A 20,445-nucleotide genomic window follows, 5' to 3' on the forward strand; every position below is an offset into this window, starting at 1 on the left:
CCCCCCCCCCTCCACTACGAGAACCCTCCAGCTCTCCTCACTACCAGAACCCTCTCCTCACCACAAGACCCCCTCTTCACTACGATAACCTCTCCTCACTACGGGAAAGCACGCGCAGCGACAGCTCATGGAATGCTGCGCAAAAGTATTGAAAGCAGCGGGACCGTCGAGAGCCACGTCGGCCTTGCAGCAACGCGACCACCAACGGACGGGTAACCCCCATCGCTTGCCGGCTCTATGGGAGAAAATCACCACGTCTTCTCCAATCATAGCCCCTTGCCCTGTTCAAGTGGCTTCGTCGACAAGATTCAACACCTCATCCACTCAGGTACCCGCGTCGCCCAAGTCAACCTTGTTCCGGCTTGAGCGTGGCATGCTGCTGTTTCAGGTGCCAATCTATCTACTCGCACACGTCTGAATTGACCACAGCAGATGCATGTCCCACATTCGGGCTTTGACGCTGAATCAGACATGCGGACCGAACCTTGGTTTCACGGCCTCTTGTCTTTGATTGACTCTATTGGCTGGCATGCCCATAACAAGGTGAAATGAGCCATCACGTCTCTACAACGATGGGTGCGGTGAAACAAGATCTGTGTGGCCAGTCGAGTAACATTGCCCGATGCCAGCAGACGAATACCCATCTCTATACTTGTGGTTATTGATTCAGACGCGTATTATGAGTTACTAGCAGTCCAACAGTCATTTGACTCTTATTTCAACTTCCACATCTTGTGTCTTGACTCCTAGATCCTCGACTTTGGTGTGGTACGTACCCGAATAAGCCATTCCCGATTAGGGCAGTTGAACTCGCCCCCCTGCCTTGCCTGCCAACCGACCTCGGGAGTTTTTTGTAAACAAACAGTCTACAAGCATCTCAACACCACCACGAACACCGCGACAGCAGCACACCCTAACCCTACTACGGGAGCGCACATGACCACGTTGAAGTTTCTGCTAAATGAAAATGTCGTACAATCCGCGCATGAGTACGGTGCGCACCACTTCGCACAATCAGCGCGCGCCCGCTGCCAACGAGCACGATGCCTTTATGACTTTGGTACCCGCCCTTGCCACCCTTTGACATGCGCTTCACTAACTGCGATAGCCCGACTCTGAAATAGCAGGTTGCATTACAGACATCGGCATCAACTTCAGCACGGCAGACTTGCAGAAACCGAACCCTCAAATCATCCAAAAGGTGTTCGAGTGGCTAGCAGAGCTGCTCATGAACACAACGCGCGAGGTGGTTTCGCCCGCCATGCGTGCTGCTGCCGAGGACATGTGCGGTGGTGATGCAGAAAGGATCTTTACGAGCGACACGCGGGACTTGATGGCCTTCTTCGTCGTCTTGAAGAAGCTCCTGCGCGAGGTGAGAGGGCTAGTGAGGTGCGCTTCGTTCAATGAGGCGCATGCGGCACAGGAAGAGGGCCACGTTAGCTAACAGTTGCAGTGTGGCATCCACGACTTCACCTTCAACGATCTGTACAAGCCCACACACGGTCGCCTGGTCAAGATCTTCTCCTATATGATCAACTTCATTCGCTTCCGTGAATCGCAAACAGAGGTCATCGACGAGCACTTCAACAAGGCCGAACGCACGAAACTTCGAATCGAGCAGCTGTACAACGACAAGCAAGCGAAAGAGCTGCAGCTTGTCGACCTTGAGCGCAACCGCGCGGCGACTCAGAAGCTCATGCAAGAGAGAGAAAAGCGGAACAATGAGCTGAAGAATAGGCTGCTGGAGCTGAAGAGGGGTCAAGAAGCGGTCGCGGAGAAGCTTGAGCGCGCACGAGCAGAGCAGAACAGGTTGAAGGAACTACTACAACACAAGGTTGAGAACAAAGAGAACGTGCAGCGCGAGGTCTTGAAGCTCAAGCCGTATACGCAACAGAGCCCAACTGCTTTGGAGGATTCGCTACGCGATCTAAACGACCGCCTCACCGTCGACAAGACTCAGATCGACACATTGGACCGTCGCGCACGCGCTCTACAGACTTCGACCGATTCGTTTGGCGTAGTCGCAACTGATGTCACGTCGTGCACGCGTCTTCTGACAGATGTTCAAGCCGATCTATCGAAAGAGGAGGAGGAGCTATCCAAGGCAGCAAGGCATAGAGACGCGCTAGCAGATCGGAGCAACAACGTTCGCGACGTTGAACGACAAGAGAGGCTTCTCCAGAAACAATTAGGCAACGTCAATGCGAGAACAGACAAGCTAAAGACCAAGGCCGACGAGGAAGCAGAGCGTGCTCGTAAACGCATGGAAGAGCTGCGAGAGACACATTCAAAGCTGGCAGAAGAAAGGGGCGAGAAGGGTCGCGAGATGGAGCGGCGGCGAGTCCGCATTGAGCAAACAGAGAAGAAGATGGCAGAGCTCAAGGATAACATAGAGAATGAGGTTCATGCTGCTCATGATGAATATCTCAAGATGGAAAGCCACATCAAGCTGTACATCACGGAGATGGAGCAGAGCATCTAATTACGGCTTGAGTTAATGTGTATATGAAGGATGACGGCGTTTGGATTGTCAAGTTTGGAGCTAGTTTGGCAAGCATGGGATACCTCATACCTAGTTTCGTTTAATTACACCTTTGGAATCGGCTACAATGAATGCACACTACGGTGGTAGTTCGATGAGACAAATTGGGAAGCGAAAGTCGTTGTTGCTTATCATATCTAACAAAGAGGAAGGACCCTGGTGGGGCATTTCGGCCGGTCGGGCAAGCACGTCATCTATCATTGCAGCCCGCTCTCGCCGCTGTGTGCACAGTAATCCAGCCTGCATCGCGCCTAACTCCCCGTGCGACGCCTACCTAAGACGCTGTACTCCGCAGACAATCACAATTCTACAACCAGAACCTCAAGATATCGTAAGTTGGCTCTTCTATTTCTATTTGCTTCCTCTTCCCATTGTTTCAGCAGCGTTGGGCTTTGCGCAGGGACTCCAACGCCTTTGCCGAAAAATAAGCGCATCTTTTCATCACTGAACTGTAATCGGCCTCCGTGTCTTGTGTCCAGTACATTCCATCAGCCAAGTCTTTGAAATCGTCTCTCCCTCCTGTCTCACTGCTTTCCGCTGTACATATATCATGTTTGCGCCGTCGTCATTGCGAACCACTAGAACACTACTTACATCTGCGCGACTGCGAACAGCTTCCATCAACCCCACATCGAACGCAAACCTCTACCGACCGCTCCTCACCCCATCCTTCTTTTCCAATACAGCCAGAATGAGTGAGTCCAAGGGTGTACACAACCTCCAGACGTGAGTATCCTTATCTCCACGGCATGTCTCGGGACGACGTCATATGTTTGGGGGACAAGCAGCTAACGCGACACAATTGTAGCAAGTCGGCATTCGACGAGGCGCTGAAAGATAAAGAGACTCTTATGGTCCTCGACTGCTTTGCTACTTGGTGTGGTCCCTGCAAAGTCATCGCTCCCCAGGTTGTCAAGTAAGTTTCTGCACTCCACCCGCAGCCATCGCATCCCTAACACGCACACAGGTTCTCAGAGAAGTACCCTAACGCACGCTTCTTCAAGATCGACGTCGACGAAGTTCCCGACGTCGCGCAAGAACTCGGCATCCGTGCCATGCCCACCTTCCTACTTTTCAAGGGCGGCGACAAGGTCGCCGAGGTTGTGGGCGCCAACCCCAAGGCCCTCGAGGCCGCTATCCAGGCCAACCTCGAGACCTAGAGTGCGCGCGACCACCATAAATAATATCCTTTGGCATACTGGCATAGGCCTGGGTATTTAGAGAGACGGGTGTTGGGAGGAGTCGACAGACACTACTACGGCTAATCGCTCTGGCACGATTGGTGGGGGGAAACGAGTACTTGTGAATCTGGATATCATGACCCCTATCTTGAAATGATACAAACGGTTGTAGACCATTTTCAGTGCACATCAGCTGTGCTTCCTATTTTGTTCCAGCTCGTAGAGTGTGCTGATCACGGCTGTTTGGCTTACAAATGCGCACTTTCGAGCCCGGCGAGAACCGGCGTCTCAATCTGAATCCCTAGTCCCTAGAAAACAATGAAGCCATCACAATGCAGTTTGGTCTCACACATCTCGATTGGTGCATTACGTTGGGTCTTGAGACGTATGCGCCATGGTGGATCGAGGCACTTTCTAAACGTTAAATGGGGTTGCGCTAAGAATCTGCTGAAGATAGGCAGTTGGGAGTAGGACACATCCTTCATAACGTGAACAGCCATAAAGCTGGCAGATGCTGTTGGGTTGGTAGCGTTGCCTCGACCTCGACATTAACAATATATATAGTCTATTAATAAACCACAAGCCAGTATTTGTCGTGAAATATGGGGTCCGAGTTTCGTACGCTAGTTGCTCACTATTTGCTTGAGTTGGTGATTGCAAACACCCCATACACCCATGTACTCCCACCGGGGGCTTTTACTTAGAGCTATACGTTGGATTCTAGCATCATCAGACAACTAGAAATAATTGAACATAATATACCCGATATATGGTGCATCCACACCCCAAGATACAGAGCCCGTGTGAGGGGGCTTAGTGGACATTACCTTGCTATCGAGCGGTCAGTCCAAAACCTCAATTCCGCTGGCAGATTGACCTGAGCTACCGCCAAGAGCAGAGAGAGATTGGCCCAGGCCTTTTGATAGGACAATGATAGTCCAGCCTAGTACCAAGTCCAAAATGGGCCTCTCCTACCAAGAACGAGTTATGCTCTGAACTCCCAACTGTGTGCTGCTTGCTTCTAACCAATATACGGGCTACAAGGCAATGAATGTAGGTGGCTATTTAGTGAAGTTTTAGACGGCTTGAAGAATGAATGTTTCTCTCCTCGAAGTGTGGCGGAGGGCAGATGCAGATGGATTGAAGGATGCGGAATCAGTAGTGGTTTGCTAGATTGGGATGTTTCGTGTCTCGTGCCCCTCACAATGACGTAGATCTTCGGGCACAGACCACCAACTCACCCTAAACCAAGGCAGCACCCGAACACCTCAACTCGCGACTCCTCTTCCCAACAGCAAGTAAAGGTATTGTCCTCACCACAACAACACTTACAGACATCGTCAATACCACCAATATGTTCAACTTCGTCATCTCCATGCTCCTCCAGCTCTCGCTGTTCATGCTCGCTGAAGCAGCGCCCATCACCACGCAGGCAGCAAAGCCGTGGCAGGCTGGCACAGGAGGCGGTATTGTGGGATTTATTGTACTCGTTCTCGATATCATCGCCTGGAGTAGGTTTCCTTTGCCTTGCTTCTTCTATACGCTTCACCTGAAGCAGTGGTAGTTGTCGTGTTATACAAGACCTCAGCTGACATATCTGTGCCACAGTTGAGATCTTCAAGTCGAACCGCCCCGTCTCCAACAAGGTCATCTGGGCTCTTGTCGTCTTCCTATTCCCCGTCATTGGCATGGGGTGCGAAATTCCTACCCCGAATATTATTCGAATGTTTTTGCTAACATACGGATAGTATGTAACACGCTTTACTTGAAGCACTCTTTAGGGGTGACTTGTGTGGTATTTATATTCTCTACTTAGAAAAGTGCTAATCATGTCGCTATCTGTAGTCATATATTACCTCTTTAGCAACCGCCAAGCTCATAACACGTACGAACCCATTGGCAACTAGCATGGTCATGGTTCAGCGTCCATCCGTTGGCCACGAAGACATGCGCCATTAGTGTGATAGGTTCCAAAAGACAATGGATACATGGAAGAATGAGATAGGAAGCTGCGGACGCGGGTGACGAGTGTGATTGAGCAATGGTTGATTAGAATGGGTGGTAGTAGGGTTCGTGCTTACTACCGGTGCAGTTGTGAGGTTACTTATTCATTACATGGGATCATGACGGTGTATCAATCGACAAATTATTTCCTCACAGTCCTTCTTGCGGGTTCTATCAAGTGTGTACACCATCCAAAGACATCACCCGACATCGCTTCTCGATGGAATAGTATCAAGTCGTAACCCGCGCTACCTCGTTTGAGGAAAGTACTTTGAGTGTGGAGATGTTTGTGATTACATTTATTCTTCCAGGATAGGTCGAAACGGTCGCCAACCATGGTTCTAAACCTCATCATCGTTCTCCTATGGTACTAAATATCGATTTGAGGAGTCACTCTTGTGCTGATAAAAGTCATGGGGTTGACCTCCAGATGTCATCTGACTTGATGGAGGAATGAGATTTGATGGTCTCGGATGTTTTCAACTTTAGCGATTGGAGGTCTCTCAATATTTTTTGACCTAATCTAGGGTGAGGGGAATCCGGTCGGTCGAACTACAAGGACCATGGCACATCTGCGGACCATAATGTCTCTACCATGGGCCAACCCCAGGTTTTTGCTTGGGTCGACCGACCAAAACAGACGCACCCAATTTTGGGTAGCTTCTCTGGTGTCTTTGCACCCCCCTCTACCAACTTCAATGCCCATCGACGATTATTTGGTATTTTGTGTACCTTGCGTCCTTACCCCTTTTCCCGAAAGGTCCAGGATGGAGAGCCAAAGCTCGGATCGACGTAGTTCCCTTGTGAACCCACAGAAGTATAACCTCAAAACTCAATCTGGAGGAGAGCACCGTTGCTAAGATTAGCAGTATTCGCCCCGATGCCTTAGTATACGACTGCTTTCAGCGCAACACAAACGCTTGCGACTTCAAACTGCCTTGTTCGGACGATCAGATCCGCGCCGAAACCCAGGAAGGACCTCCTAGATATGAACTTCCGGAGGAGGACGACAGCTTCTTGGTTGTTCGGAGATATTTATACGAGCTTCTTACTCGATCGGGTTGGGGTGTTAGTGATAGATATCCTGTCGCTGTGCGGTGCACTGTGAACAACTGGATTGGAAAAGGTGGTTACTTCAAAAAGATGTATTGTACTATGGACGGTCTAAACACTATTTGCCCGAGGTGCGGGATGGATGACAAGGGTATCGAAGTGGCTTTCGAGAGCAGTATCCGCGACACGATCACAGCTTGTATCGTGTACGAGACTCGGAAACTATGGGAGTACAAGCTTCACCGGGTGTCTAAGGCATCGATAGCAAGTGAATACTTGGCTATTGTCGCTGAGGAGCAACAGAACTTAACTGCCACAAAAAGAACAGCTCATCTCTCCCCGACTGACTGTTTGAGACCTGAAGTTACATCGGATCAGCAATCACTCCACTCAGATGACCAATCTGTTTACTCTCGGCATGAGATGAATAATGTAGGGGATCATATTCCTCCGCGCAGCTTTAGTCTTCGCCATCACCCGTTTCTTTCTAGAGATCGAAAACTTCCTTCACCGTATAAGGGTGTATCGACATACGATTTGCGTTCAAGTACCCCGGCGCAACGGCCTGCAAGCCGCGCCCGCTGCTGGACGACAGAGAGCCTCCAGAGATCTATCTCACGTATGAGTTCATTCAACCAGCGCCTCCAGTCATCTAGGGTCACGTCACCAGAAGAGCTCAAGCCACATTTCAAGCCACAAACTGAGTTAGACGGGGAGATTAACGTTGTCCGTTTTGACGATACTGGTCCTGAACCTGTGTCCCTAGCTACAAATTGCCGAGCAGTTCACGTCAAGCCCCATCGCAAGGTTGCATGGGATCCAACCCATTCTCTATCTCCCATGGCTTCTCGCCCGTTCTCGCCCCTCGCCTTCTTCAAAACACGTCTCGCAGGCAAGGAGCCTCCGAGTTCTGCTCCAACGCCCCCGGACGACCCAAAGGCTAAATCGTCTGGCGATGCCCAAATAAAAAAACGCAAGAGCTTCCAGTCTAGGCTTGCCGAAGCTACCACGGTCGGCTACTATGGGAGGCACGAAGTAAATCGGCGGAGGTATGTAACCTGTAACGCGGGAAGGCGGGATGCTGTGAGCGTGTACCAGCCCACGGGCATGATACAATACTCTACAAGCTCTACGTCAACCCGAGTGAAAGTTTCTAGTCAGCCAAGTTTGAACCCTGTCTCCGAGCTAGGTGAAGAGCTCCGCGACCTCGCCACCGCCCGCCCTTCTCAACGTAGTTCAAACGTGGCTAGGGTCGCCCCAGACACGAAAATCTCTTCTGATTCAACTACTCCTATCACTGCTGCTGGGAAGGAAGCCGTTGAATTGGATTTTGGGGAAGTCAAAACTCTCAATTATCATGCCAAGCCGCCTACACCAAAGAGAAGGTTTCTGGTTAGGCGGATTGGCAAGATCTTCGGTAAGATTGGTCAAAGGAAGAAATAAGAAGAGGGGGTTGAAGAAGATGGATCGTATTGATATATAGGATTCATTTGTCTTGCTGCGCTGGTAATTAGGTTCACTCGTTGGACGGCGAAACAGATTGTATATGTTTGGCCTTTCAAGCTCTCTGATTAGGCTCTTGGGATGGAATTTTCTGCTTTATCTTTAATGAAAGGCTGTCCTCGCCTTGTACTACAGCTTTGCCTTTCCCTCCACAAGTGCTGAAGCTTCATACAAATAATAGTAATAATGTCATGGATTTATTGCCATACTTCTTTGCTTGCCGTTCTATAAATGTAATCATACCTCGTGCCCGCATGTCGACAGATGTCTCTCACCTTCGTCTGGTACTGTCCACCTAGGCTCGATGCCCATGAGACCTCGTGAGCTAATCATGCTAGCGTTCACCGAGCTCTTAGGAATGAGCTGTTCCCCCTTAGTGGCTAGGATCGACAAGACGTGAGCTGCAGCCTGTTTTGTATTAGCTAACACTTCCTGTACGAGCTTGGTGACTTTTACCTTTGCGTTAACGGTAAGGGTCGTTGGGTTCGGGTTGTCAATTGTATCGCAAGCCTGGTGATAGCACGGATCCTGCTCAACACCAGTGCCAGTGTGGAGCCCCCCAACGGGTTTCCCAATGTTCATGAAGGATTGGTAGTCACTACCACCAGTAAATCTCGCCGCAGTTACATTTACACCATTCTTCTTGAAATGATCAACGAAGAGCTTCTCGATAGTTGCAGATCCGGGTGCACCGGTTAGGTTGAATGTGCTCCCATCCCCATCAAACACGCCGTAATAGCCGCGGGATACCATGTCGAAGTTGAGATACGTTAGGATGTTGTTCGCTTCCGAAACGTTCAAGTGCTGCGTATAATATTTTGAGCCCAATAATCCATTTTCCTCGGCCCCCCACCAGGCAAAACGGACTTTATTCTTCACCCTGAACTTCCTAAGCGCTTTGGCGATCTCGAGAATCAGAGTTGTACCAGACCCATCATCGTTGATTCCAGGGCCTGCCTGCACGCTATCAAGATGCGCGCCCAACATGATCACGTTGGAAGGGTCACCTTCCTTTGTCTCTGTGAAGACATTCTGGGTGATTCTTGTTTCAACTGTTTGCGTCTGCTGGAAGTAGGCTTCAATCTGCTCACCAGCTTTGAGGCGTGCGACAATAGGCTCACCATCGGCTTTGTTGATATAGCCTGAAGAAACGTACTCTTTAGGGTTTGGGTTTGAGAGAGTTCCACCGGTGACGGGGGTGGTCACATCACTGTAAATGATGACCGCAGCAGCCCCCGCCGCCGTAGCGGGCTTGATACGGCCGGCAAGTGTAGTACCATCAGGGCATGTTCCTCGTTGGACCAATACAATCTTCCCCTTTACATCCAAGTTGTCGTAAGATTTGTTCGTGCAGCCTTCGGGCCCTGATGCGCCAAGTACAAGCGGTGCCGTCAATCCGCCAGGGGTGGTTGATGGTGAGTATGAGAGCCCAATAATGTGGTAGGATGTGTTGCTGATGCTGAACTTTATAGATTCAACCTGGAAAAACAGCGCTGGAAAATCTTGTACCTATGTCTTGAAGTTTGAGTTTGCGGTTTTCGAGAGAATGTAGTCCACAGATGCTGCATATCCTGGAAGACCAAAGGCTCTGTTGCCTCCGTTCTTTTTTGCGAGGGAGTCAAGAGCTTGTAGATTGCCCATCAGCCTATCGTGGAGTTAGCAAAGACTTCTGTCCGTGCGAAAAAAGCCTTACCCGTCGGTCGTGATTACATCCTGAATCTTCTTCGATGACACTAAAGGTCGCAGTTTGTCACCATAGGTTGGGGCAGGGAATACCGTACCCAATACCTGCACAGCGAATGCTAGAGCCAAACAGCATTGAGACCTCATCCTCATATATCAGATGACAGTATTCTCCAGTCCTCGAGCCGTTCGATGGAATGAGCAACTTCCACCATTGTTGCGAGGCCTGTCCAGTCCATATATATAACATTCCCCTGTCTCCTAATGTGCCCGGTTCCCTGGATAAATTTGAATTGATTGCAGGCACGACATTTCCCTCGTCCACTCTTATCAAAGCCTTCCTTCGGCTTGCGTGGTACTGTGTCCGGAAAAGAAGGTCACAAGAAAGTAGATCGGCGTTGCCAAGGGCGGAGCGTGCTTTGGAATTGACACCTTCCACTTAAGTGATTAGGCCGGCTTGGCGTGACCACCCTCATTGCCACTAAGACTGAGTGGCAACCAGCTTCGACCGGTCTTATGGTAATTCGTGGGTGGGATTTGATGTCTCCAAGCCCCACAACATCAAATATCACTGAAAGTCTATCTTCATCATTGTTGCGGCGAAAGCATCTAGTGACTCAAAAGAGCGAGACATACTATGGTACACAATCGGATATAGATGCTCGCTATAAGGCGCTGGCGATCCCGGCCTTGATGTTTGGTGCCTCCATAATACCAGAGTTCTAGCAAGATATAAAACAGGGTTTTAGTTTGCAGCGTTCCTTGCCTTTGCATCCTCAACCGCCTTTTCCCAACTCGTCCTGTAAATGAACACTCCTTCAATTGCTGCAACAATGCCCAAGGCAATAGCTGGTCCCTAATTATCGTTAGTATGCCAGTCCTCTCAATACCAAGGTTCACTATAAAAGGAGAACTTACACTCCAGAGCCCATACAATCCCCATTGAGCACCGAAGCCAGTCCCGAAACTAATCGGTACGCCAACCACGTAGTATGCAAATAGCCCCACATATCCACCAATCTCCTGCCGTCCTAGGCCTCGCAAGATCCCATTGCAGTTCGCCGCCAGCGCATCAAAGACCTGGAATGTGGCGCAAAGAGGGAGGAGCGCTGCGACCATATTGATGACATCCTTGTCTGGCGTAAAGAGCCTTGGAATGGCCTCTCGCAGTAATGAAAGCAGGAGGAGATTGAAAATACCGACCAAAACGGAGGCGAAGATGGACACCTTCGCCGCCATTTTTGCAGGAACAGCAAGCGTCGCTCCAATCAAGTTCGCAATCCGCGTCGAAGCCGCAATACTAACCGGAAACGGAATTTGAAAGGTGATTCCCGTGATCGTTCCTAATACACTCTGCGCTGCAAGTTCGGTAGGTCCAAGCCAACTAGAGCTTAGTGTTAAGATCTCAAACGCCAGAAACTCTGCGAGTACCATGATTAGTCCTGGAAGAGCGAGTCTAATCATAGGCATCCAATTTTTCAGTGCTCGACGGTCGAAGCCACCCCAGCACTGGTAGCCGTCGATGAAGCGGACGTAGAGGAATAGCAAGAGAGGGAGAATATTCTCGGTAATGGCGACTGCGATAGGTGCGCCAATGAAGCCCCAGCCTAAGTGCCATACCAGTAACCAGTTCAAGAACGCGTTCAACGGTGCGCAGATGAGAAGGATGTACATTGTTGCACTGAACAAGCCCTGTGCTTGTACATATCTTTTCCCGCTCTCAAAAGCTGCATAGCCCGGCGCACCAGCGATAAGAACTTTAAGATATAAACCCGCCAAGCGTGCCGTTTCCTTTTCAGGAACGATTTTGGAGAGGATTTGGGTACCAAATGCCCAGATGAGAGATATCGGAATCGTTATGAGGAGTAGGAAATAGAGCATGCGCTGGAGTTGTAGGCCAACAAGATGCGGGCGTCCAGAGCCATAAGCTTGTGCGCAGAGGGTGTCAAGGGAGGTTGCGAGGCCTTGGTAAACGGCATAGCCTGTTATAGAGGCGGTCATACTGGCTAGGCTCACGGCGCCCAGTTCTGTTTTGCCAATGTGGCCGACTGTGAAGACACTAGCTACTGGGAGACTGTACTGCAGCAAGAACGTTAGTATCAGCGGTGCCGAGCTCTTGGTTAGGACTTTCGCCTCTCGCTGCCAGCTCGTATTAATCTTTCCTGCTGCAACCGCCTCATTCCACTTGTGATTGATGGTCCGCGGCGAGTCCAAGCCTCCATACGGTTGACCTGGATCACCTCCAGCCTCTAGAAGCGCTGTTCGCTCAGACGGTTGCGAGTCAATGAATGTCTCCTCATCTGGCGTACTTTTGACTTTTCGTAGTACGGAGAATGACAACTTGGTACCCAGATGATTGGATTGTCCCGCACTTCCTGATCGAGGATGTTTGGGTAGCAGGAGGTTGTTATCACGGAGTAGACTCCGCTCCTCTTCTCGAACCGATTCCCTCTCTTTCTTCGATAGATGGCTATGTTTCTTCCACGATGTAGATAAAAAAACCCGGTCTGGTACACTTGAGGATATGATGGCTGTGGCTCGGGAGCCTGGGTTAACATATGAAGGCCGGCGATAAGAGTTTATCATGGAAAACTGGCGCACTGTCGAGGAGCCGGAGGAGCTATCATCATCGTCATTGTCTTCTGATGACGAATCGTCGTCATCTAGGTCTCGTGCAATAGCTTCTTCTGCAATGTCTTGAGAATGGGCGAAGCCTTCCATCTGAGACGTGACATCGTTTGCAAAGCTGGTGACGGCATGTTCCGCTGGCGGTGATGATGGCGGGGCCATTGCCTACTCTCTACTACACGATGCCGCAGACAAGAACGTATTGTTGGCCAATGCAGTAAGGTGAGCTGATAGAAAAGAGGAAGGAGGCAAAAGTAACCTATGAAGAAGCCCAGATGGTGGGGAAAGAGGATGACTGATATTTGATCGAGCTCCATGCAGGGACCTGGCCGTTCGCATAGTTAGAGGCCCGCATCTGCCTTGTGCCAATTGGGCAACACTAGGCGCGACTTTGGCGACTTTGGGCTTGGCACGCCGCCCTCTAGCATCGTGAAGGGCGGTAACTCATCTGGTCTAATCGTGAGTCATTGGTTGCGGCTTGTTGCTGTTCTTGGACGGGTGAGCGAAGTTAGGCGAGGCGATGAATTTGTGCCTGTGGAACAAACGACGTTCAAGTCGCGCAAGCACGTGCGATGCTATCATACATCCAAGTAGAAATACACGACAGGGCGCTATGTTTGGTATCATCTCGAGCGTGCAGAAACCAACCCGGCAAACCATCCTATACGACAACCCTCCTCAGCCCTTCAGTCCCACCAAGAACTCGCCGGCCTGTAACGGCATCCCTCCCTTTCCCACTCTCCCACCTCCCTTCTCTGCTCCCCTCTTCCTTACCCCAGCCCTCGTCCTCCATTTCCTCTCCTTCCTCACCATTCACAAAGCCAGCAGAGCCCTCGATAAAAGCCACCTGCCGGTCGTGTTCCCCTTCCACCCAGCGATGTATGCACGTGTAGCAGTACACAAAGCCCGTTGGCGAGGCTGTGGGTGTTGTGATGGGTCTAACGCAGATGGGACAGAGGTGTGAGGATGGTGGTGTTGGGACAGTGAGGATGGGGAGCAGTGATGTGGAGGATATTGGTGGGTCGATGCGTTGCAGTTTGTTGGAAGCTGAAGATGACAGCTGCAACTTTTCGCTGCGATCCGACTGTTTTGCTGTAGATCGTGGCAGAGAAGGCAATATCGGCGGCGGTAACTCAATATTCTCCGCCGCTTTCCTGGACAGCTGTCTCGCGAAGTCACTCGCATGCCACCACTCCAAGAACTTGAGCGCAAAGATACTGGTCGGGAGTAGTATCTTTAGTGAGCTGAGCAGTCTCGGCTCTACACTCCTCGCAAGATTCCTCGGGCTGAAAATCGAGCCCCCCTCCCCAGGTCTTGCAGGCCCGACCTTCCTTGGTGCGGTTGCAAGCGCGATGGCCCTGTGATCCGCATCGCCCAATCTTCTCATCCTCGAACCAATCAGCCACATGAAGGGCGAGTGGTATTTCGTGTCATCGAATAGGTACGCCATGTTGAAAACGAGGAGGGAGAAGTAGTACGCTGCGTTGACCGACGGATATACGTTCCGCAGAAACCACTTGTAATAGTACATGAGCCTCTCCTTTATGCTCGATCCGCCTCTTAAGCCATCTCTATCTCTGTTGTACCCGGGGCCGAGCAGATTCGCATGTGCAGCGTGGACATCGTATCCCTCGTCCAACTTGCGCTTCAGCCACGGTAAACCCACCAAGACGGCGAGGTTCTTCCACACATCTCCTGACCCCAGCTTGACCGCCTCCCGTACGCTTTCACTCGCCCCAAGTTGCGCGCGCGGTATTTCGCCGCCCCTGATTTTCAAGACGCGTGCCCGCTTCAAGCCATAGAAGTTCTCGGTAAAGCTCCCGCCATAGGTGCGTAGGAAGTGGCGCTCTACGAGCAGCATGACGACGGCATAGACCTCATCGAACGAGTTTAGCACGGGGAGTAGGTAGCGTGGATAGCGGTGTGTGGAGATGGCGAGGAGGTAGCGGAGAGACGGGGGAAGGAGCGATGCGAGTTGTTGTTCGGAGAGGAGTTCGAAGAGGGAGGGTTTGAGGTCGTCTATGCCGTGTTGGAGGGTGGGGAGGAATTCCATGGTGATCGGGGCGGGAGTGCAAAGGTAGCAAGGCGCATTGGGGACGTGTAGTTGAGATGGTTGTGAAGATGCGCGATGCTATGGTAGAAGAAGCCGAGGCATGGTCGGTCGGTTACACCTGCCTGCCCCGACGCGTCTCACACGTCACAGGCGCCCTTCCAGCCATGACTTCAAGCCCGCGAGGCCACACGCTTCTTCATCAGCAACACACACGGCCACTATGATATATGCAGACCACCAAAGGTGCCGGGAGCTGGCTCGTCCAGATCTCGTCAACTTCTCCGTCTCGGTGTAAAGTTCCCTTCCAGCCCTCACCCTCAGACAATAGCAGTAGCTAACGGCCTAAAACGCACAGCTTTATAGTCCTGGGCATACTCGTCTCGTACCTCCCGCAACACTACAAACTAATATCGCGACGCTCCTCGCGGGGTCTCAGCCCTCTGTTCGTCCTCCTCGGCACAATATCCGGCACAGCTAGCATTGCGAACATCTTGACACTGCCTGAGAGTACAAGAGACATGGCGTGTTGCAAGGAGATTGGCAAGTTCCCGTGCGCAGCCGCGTTGCTGGGTATTGCACAGATTGGCGTGCAGTGGACGTGTTTCTTCTTCATGTACGCTTGCCTCCTCAAACGTGCAATGCAAGCAGCTAACTGACAGACAATAGCATGCTCCTTTTCCTCATCTTCTTCCCCCGGAACCCACCAGCCGCTGAAGAGGAACAAGACACCAACATGCCCACCTGGAAAGAAGCTATTCTCGTCCTCGCCCTCTCTTTGACCTTCTTCATCATCGCATTCATCGGCTCCATCGTCTTCGTCTACGCTCTACCTTCCCACGTTCGTGGCTGGGCTAACTTTCTCGGTCTTTTAGCCACTGCACTTGCCGCTGTACAGTACATACCGCAGATCATCATGACATGGAGACTGCAGGAGACTGGTAGCTTGTCGATACCTATGATGTGTATACAGACGCCTGGGAGTTTTGTCTTCGCGGCAAGCTTAGCTACAAGATTAGGCCCAGAGGGCTGGAGCGCGTGGGGACTGTTTATCTTCACGGGTTGCTTGCAAGGTTGCTTACTCGTAATGAGCTTATGGTTTTGCTGGAGGGACAGGCAAGCACAAAAGAGTGTGGAGGAAGGTCCTATTCGGGATCATGAGCAGACGCCGCTGTTACGTGATGGCAGAGACAGCTGAACGATTTGGTCCTGGTCCCGTAAAGTGGTCTGATTAACAATGACGGGGGTATTCAAGGCCAACGCAGTGTTGCTGTTGCAGAAAGTTCGTCCGGGTAGGCCTGAAAAAGGATGTGCACTCTCAAGCGTAGGTTCGTACCTGCAATAGAGTTTCGCAAGCTGTTACCCCCACACTCTTCATCACTTCTTTCCTACTGGAAATGGGGTTACTTTACGTTGAAGTATACCATCGGGAGCTGACAATCTAGCGACAGTAGCTTCATGCACGGCTTTACCATGATGTTTGACTGTAACCAAATTGCTTCCCCAGTACAGCAACGTAAAGAAAAAGAAAACATGAAGCGGAGAGAGAGAGAGAGAGAGAGTGGAGCATGATGTAGCATGATAGAGTAGCACACCCAGGCGCAGGATGCGTATGCTCGAGTGTCAACGAGGAGAAGCTAGGAAACCAAATTAGATCGCGCCTTACCCCAGGAGTGCTAGCGTCGCGGTCTCTCAATCCCCATCTAAACCCACCCTCAAAAGCCCGCATTAGTTGGTTTAGTCGAGTCTCTGCCCACTCACGGTGCTCATGAACCCAAGCCACAGTCACAGTCACATGTAATCGATGCCGTTACACAGATTGCCTAGCATAGGTTGCGTGCGGCTGAACAACCCACTCGCCTGTGCATGCCCTTTCAGGCCTCTTGTTAAACCAAGCCGTTCCACACCCTTTGTATGATTTTGGAGAACTTCATATAAGACTCCTAGGCCTCGCTACTGTGCACACATAACTCGAGCTTCAGCAGTCAAACAACTACAGAGAACATTGCAGGTTCTCAAGCGACCTTGATCAGCATCTCTTCTAATACAAAAGACGACTGCTCATTGCTTTCCTACGTCAAAATTTGCAGTCATCTCCTCTGGGTCTACGACAGCAGCCTGAATGTTCGGCCCCTTCGCTCTCTAATGGCGTGCGCCATCGCCAAATCCACCAGCCGGTACCCCTCTTCCTGAAGGCATAACACGCACTTATGTACAGACCATCTCCGGGCCTCTAGAACTCCTTTCTGCACTCCCCACAGACTCATCTAGCATCAAACCCCCCCTCTTCTTCGCCCACGGCGGCTTTGGCTGCGCCTCTGTTTGGCTCTCCTACATGTCCTTTTTCGCTCAACGAGGTTACCCATGCTATGCCGTTAGCTATCGTGGTCACGGAAAGAGTTGGTATCCAGGTTTTTAGCAAATGTATTTCACGTCTCGAGGGGCGATTGGCGAGGACCTAGTGGCAGGTATTGAAGAGGTGGAACGTCTAGAAACGCAACGAAGGACGAGAGAAGAGAAGGTCAGGGTGGTGTTAATTAGTCATTCTGCCGGTGGGGCATTGAGCCAGTATGTATTAAGTAGGGGGTTGTGTAGGGTGGCTGCATTTTGCATGTTTGCTGCTGTGCCGGGATTTGGCTCGTGCGTCTCTTCTCTTTTCACCTCCCAAAATCCCAATCTAACGATGGTGTAGGTGGTCGTGCTACAAATTCTGGTTTCTTTCAGCACCACTAAATTTCTGTTACCGCCTCTTTCACTCCAAGTACCACCTCGCAACCACCAAGCAAATTCATAACGCTTTCTTCTCTCCCCAAACGCCAACATCCACCGTGAGAGATCTAGAGTGCCTTCTCGCTCCTTATGAGAGCATGTGTTGGCCCATGCAAGCGCTCTCAGCCGACGTCACGGGTCCAGACGTTATTGAGCAAATCACTGGATGGACGCCCGGCAAGCCGTCGTCAATGAATGCGGCACCAGCGGGAGTTCCGCCAAGGTTTTTGGTGTTAGCCGCTGAGCACGACGTTCTGTGTATGCCGCCCGTGCTTCTTGATGCAGCGAGGCGGTATCATGCTGCTTTTCACTATTGCGTTAGGATGGGTAAACTAGACGGTGTGAGCGAGTCTGATATAAGGGTTATGCAGGAGGAGTGGGATGGCGTGATATTTAGGGTGGTCAAGGGGGTAGCTCATCATTTGCAGAATTATGTTGAATGGGACAAGGGTGCCAAAGAGATCTTGAGTTAGGCGGAGAGGCTTTGAGGAGATGATGTGCATGGGGAACGGTGGAACATACCACCACGCTGATGCTCGTAAGCAAGTCTGTATGGTTTTAGTGAATCTCACAAACATCGAATAGTTCGTTGATTTTATAGCGATAGCTGTTGATAGTTCTTGTTGAATTAAACTCATCACTGTACACTTGTGCAATGCCACTTTTTGCGGCCCTTTCCATCAATAATCACGCTGAGCATATAGCTTTGGGGAAGTCTGACTGCGACGTCTCAATCGCATAATCTACACATATCAAGAATTCTATTTCAAAGTCAAAGTCCCCGCAGAACACGGAAATATCAATACAGACCTTGAAAGCTGAAGCACCATCCGAGTTAGACATTATTTCATGGAAAGGACAAAGGATCGAATGAAACATTGATAGATGAGGAAAAGAAGCAAGCATACTGATAACGGACAGATGAGCTTACCCACTCTCAGCATCTTGTGAGTTGCTACCTGTAGCGTCTTCAGCTTCCATCTTCGCAATAGCCCACCAACCTCGCACAATCCCTTTCTCGGCGGCAAGACCTACCAATGGTTTCCTACTCATCTCGAACTGATGACGCTTGAGCTCGTCGACGACGACTGCAAGCTTCTGTAGCCACTTCAACGATGGTCTGCCCTCAAAGTGCTTGCCAATCCTCTCGCAGGCGAACTTCCGCGCCAGCTCAGTCCTCTCTTCCCCTCTCCACACGTCTTTTAGATTACTTCGCGCTAAAGCTTGGGAGGCTAGCATAGTAAAGCAATGAAGTAGTGGGAAAAGTAGATTGCCTTCTAGATCGGCTGCGTCTTCAACATCTTTCCAATGAACCAAAGGCTTGTCGACACCAAGACAGCGATTACCCTCCCACAGAAGCACATTGATACTCAAACTGGTTTTCTTCCTGATGACATTATGGACATCCCAAAGTAGGAAGCATAGTCGGATTAAAGGAAACGACATAGACTCAGGATTGCCGTTGCGCGATGTGGTAATCGCATCGTGAAACGGACTGAAGTAATCACCCGCACTTGCGGCATCATGAAGGGCCTTCTGCAAAATGTCGTCTCCGTCGCTCGTATAACATTGTTTGAGAAACTGCATCATGTTCTCTCGCTTGATGTCGATGCCGACTTTTGCGATGCTCTCCCGCAGCTGCCCAACGAAAGCATTCAGCTTGGTCTGGTAATCTGGTAAGTCGCTACTGATATCTCTCAAGATTGAGATGGCGGTTTGCTTGTGGTCGATGTTTGTTATAGGGCACTGGCAGCCCGGGCATTTCACCCCGCTCGGATTGATGTCAGAAATAGGCGACCACAGGTTGCCCAAGTCGACGTCACCTCCGTGAAGGGAAATCATGAGACATCGAAGCCCGAATATATGTCCGCATGCTAGCAGCGAGACCGGCGTGTGCTCCGCAGAGAAGTTCTTATTGCAAAGGAAGCAGTTTTTAGAAATCTGGAGGTATCTGGTGATGCGGTCGCCCATGGCTTCTCTGAGGTGGGCTCTCGATATTTGGTTTAGGTAGAAGTAGAAAGATGTCCTTTCTAGGGTCTCATATAAAGGGGTCCATTTGTGAATGTCCACCCACAGCGAGGACGGTGAATGATAAATCGCGTAACGCAACTTTGCAGATAGGCAGGCCAACAAACGACAGAAGCAACGTACAACGCTAGGTTAAGACTCTGTGAGTAGGAACTCCGGCGCATTGTTCTACCGCTTGCTCGCTAACGATGCTGACCTGACTTTGAGGTTTGGTACCACGGTGGATTGTATCCCAGGAACGATTTGAGAGTGATGGGGGCAACTGTCGGGTTTTCTGGGATATCAACAAAAGTACGAGCGTGGGCCGTGTTTTGCAAGTAACTTATTCGACATCATCGCGGCGTTTCAGAGTTTCAATCGTTGATAAGGGTTGCAATGTGGGTCGGTGTCCGACGTGCCAAGATACTGTGGAGCTTACTGTAGCCTTCTCTTGGCGGGTCTTGGCTCATCAACCCCGACCGCAACTGACCAGAGTCGTGTGCTTTGCTCGCGGCTCATACCCGTACTGCTGTATGCCAGCGCAGTGTGTCTCTTTGGGAGAGTAGGCGGTGACAACAACAGAGTCCACAACATTGCGATGCAACTATAGGACATAAGACGGATTGGGGCATAGAACAGCAGCTGTTGGGTTTCGGGGAGAAGTCCAGTTTGGAGACTTGGCAGATGTAGGTGCCTCCGCTTGGTTTCACGCTATTGACCATGTGTTATGCTAACGAACCCGCTCAAGCTTCGGAAGCGTTTGGTTCTCGAATCCTTCGACCGAACGCCGGAAACCTGTCATTATGATCACCGCATTCTAGTCCTCCCATAGGAATTGATGTCGCGAAAAGAATTCAAGCATTGCTGCCACTGCAACTTCGGCTCGCGGAGCAATCCGCACATGGCTTCTTTATGAGATTCTCCTATTGGTGGTCTTTCTTACCTTTAATCGCCAAGCTTCCTGGGTAGCATAGTAAAACGGTGGCGCCGATATTACACCACCCTTTCTGAACGATTCAGAAACA

The 20,445-nt window shown here is 50.7% G+C and overlaps 9 protein-coding genes across 9 annotated transcripts; 6 read left to right on the forward strand and 3 right to left on the reverse strand.

The window, feature by feature from the left end:
- Positions 1-967: 967 nt before the first annotated feature.
- K460DRAFT_281954 (kinetochore protein nuf2) lies at positions 968-2,482 on the forward strand (the record flags this gene model as incomplete). The annotated part of the gene is given in 3 exon segments (XM_040928536.1): positions 968-1,060; positions 1,109-1,435; positions 1,448-2,482. The coding sequence occupies 3 exon segments, from the start codon at positions 968-970 to the stop codon at positions 2,480-2,482; spliced, it is 1,455 nt and encodes a 484-aa protein (XP_040789369.1).
- Positions 2,483-2,903: 421 nt separating this feature from the next.
- On the forward strand, positions 2,904-4,072 carry K460DRAFT_367559 (thioredoxin-domain-containing protein). Its single transcript, XM_040933596.1, has 3 exons — positions 2,904-3,268; positions 3,351-3,458; positions 3,510-4,072. Exons 1-3 carry the CDS (start codon positions 3,093-3,095, stop codon positions 3,700-3,702), a joined length of 477 nt encoding a protein of 158 aa, XP_040789370.1. The 5' UTR covers positions 2,904-3,092; the 3' UTR covers positions 3,703-4,072.
- Positions 4,073-5,004: 932 nt separating this feature from the next.
- Positions 5,005-5,852, forward strand: K460DRAFT_367561 (uncharacterized protein). The gene is made up of 3 exons (XM_040933597.1): positions 5,005-5,234; positions 5,332-5,415; positions 5,569-5,852. The coding sequence occupies exons 1-3, from the start codon at positions 5,078-5,080 to the stop codon at positions 5,628-5,630; spliced, it is 303 nt and encodes a 100-aa protein (XP_040789371.1). The 5' UTR covers positions 5,005-5,077; the 3' UTR covers positions 5,631-5,852.
- A 459-nt stretch (positions 5,853-6,311) lies between these two features.
- Positions 6,312-8,244, forward strand: K460DRAFT_396118 (uncharacterized protein; the record flags this gene model as incomplete). Its single annotated transcript, XM_040936083.1, has 2 exons — positions 6,312-6,446; positions 6,634-8,244. 2 exons carry the CDS (start codon positions 6,312-6,314, stop codon positions 8,221-8,223), a joined length of 1,725 nt encoding a protein of 574 aa, XP_040789372.1. The 3' UTR covers positions 8,224-8,244.
- Positions 8,245-8,520: 276 nt separating this feature from the next.
- Positions 8,521-10,113, reverse strand: K460DRAFT_406998 (aminopeptidase-like protein Y; the record flags this gene model as incomplete). The annotated part of the gene is made up of 4 exons (XM_040937019.1): positions 8,521-8,691; positions 8,740-9,792; positions 9,841-9,928; positions 9,977-10,113. The coding sequence occupies 4 exons, from the start codon at positions 10,111-10,113 to the stop codon at positions 8,521-8,523; spliced, it is 1,449 nt and encodes a 482-aa protein (XP_040789373.1).
- Positions 10,114-10,711: 598 nt separating this feature from the next.
- On the reverse strand, positions 10,712-14,647 carry K460DRAFT_377949 (MATE efflux family protein; the record flags this gene model as incomplete). Its single annotated transcript, XM_040935032.1, has 3 exons — positions 10,712-10,822; positions 10,885-12,759; positions 13,268-14,647. The coding sequence occupies 3 exons, from the start codon at positions 14,645-14,647 to the stop codon at positions 10,712-10,714; spliced, it is 3,366 nt and encodes a 1,121-aa protein (XP_040789374.1).
- A 220-nt stretch (positions 14,648-14,867) lies between these two features.
- On the forward strand, positions 14,868-15,842 carry K460DRAFT_285337 (PQ loop repeat protein-like protein; the record flags this gene model as incomplete). The annotated part of the gene is made up of 3 exons (XM_040928805.1): positions 14,868-14,938; positions 15,003-15,260; positions 15,314-15,842. 3 exons carry the CDS (start codon positions 14,868-14,870, stop codon positions 15,840-15,842), a joined length of 858 nt encoding a protein of 285 aa, XP_040789375.1.
- Positions 15,843-17,201: 1,359 nt separating this feature from the next.
- Positions 17,202-17,984, forward strand: K460DRAFT_367566 (uncharacterized protein). The gene is made up of 2 exons (XM_040933598.1): positions 17,202-17,284; positions 17,337-17,984. Exons 1-2 carry the CDS (start codon positions 17,256-17,258, stop codon positions 17,884-17,886), a joined length of 579 nt encoding a protein of 192 aa, XP_040789376.1. The 5' UTR covers positions 17,202-17,255; the 3' UTR covers positions 17,887-17,984.
- A 356-nt stretch (positions 17,985-18,340) lies between these two features.
- On the reverse strand, positions 18,341-19,779 carry K460DRAFT_336233 (uncharacterized protein; the record flags this gene model as incomplete). The annotated part of the gene is made up of 1 exon (XM_040930970.1): positions 18,341-19,779. Exon 1 carries the CDS (start codon positions 19,382-19,384, stop codon positions 18,341-18,343), a length of 1,044 nt encoding a protein of 347 aa, XP_040789377.1. The 5' UTR covers positions 19,385-19,779.
- Between the last annotated feature and the right edge of the window lie 666 nt (positions 19,780-20,445).

The sequence above is a fragment of the Cucurbitaria berberidis genome, assembly GCF_010015615.1.
Source record: "Cucurbitaria berberidis CBS 394.84 unplaced genomic scaffold K460scaffold_3, whole genome shotgun sequence".
NCBI lineage: Eukaryota > Fungi > Ascomycota > Dothideomycetes > Pleosporales > Cucurbitariaceae > Cucurbitaria > Cucurbitaria berberidis.

Coding starts and splice junctions, on each gene's coding strand:
- K460DRAFT_367559 (XM_040933596.1), top strand. CDS start 3,093: ATGTTTGCGCCGTCGTCATTGCGAACCACTAGAACACTACTTACATCT. Junction 3,269..3,350: donor GGTGTACACAACCTCCAGAC/GTGAGTATCCTT, acceptor ACACAATTGTAG/CAAGTCGGCATTCGACGAGG. Junction 3,459..3,509: donor ATCGCTCCCCAGGTTGTCAA/GTAAGTTTCTGC, acceptor ACACGCACACAG/GTTCTCAGAGAAGTACCCTA.
- K460DRAFT_367561 (XM_040933597.1), top strand. CDS start 5,078: ATGTTCAACTTCGTCATCTCCATGCTCCTCCAGCTCTCGCTGTTCATG. Junction 5,235..5,331: donor TCTCGATATCATCGCCTGGA/GTAGGTTTCCTT, acceptor TCTGTGCCACAG/TTGAGATCTTCAAGTCGAAC. Junction 5,416..5,568: donor ATTCCCCGTCATTGGCATGG/GGTGCGAAATTC, acceptor CGCTATCTGTAG/TCATATATTACCTCTTTAGC.
- K460DRAFT_367566 (XM_040933598.1), top strand. CDS start 17,256: ATGTTTGCTGCTGTGCCGGGATTTGGCTC. Junction 17,285..17,336: donor GCTGTGCCGGGATTTGGCTC/GTGCGTCTCTTC, acceptor ACGATGGTGTAG/GTGGTCGTGCTACAAATTCT.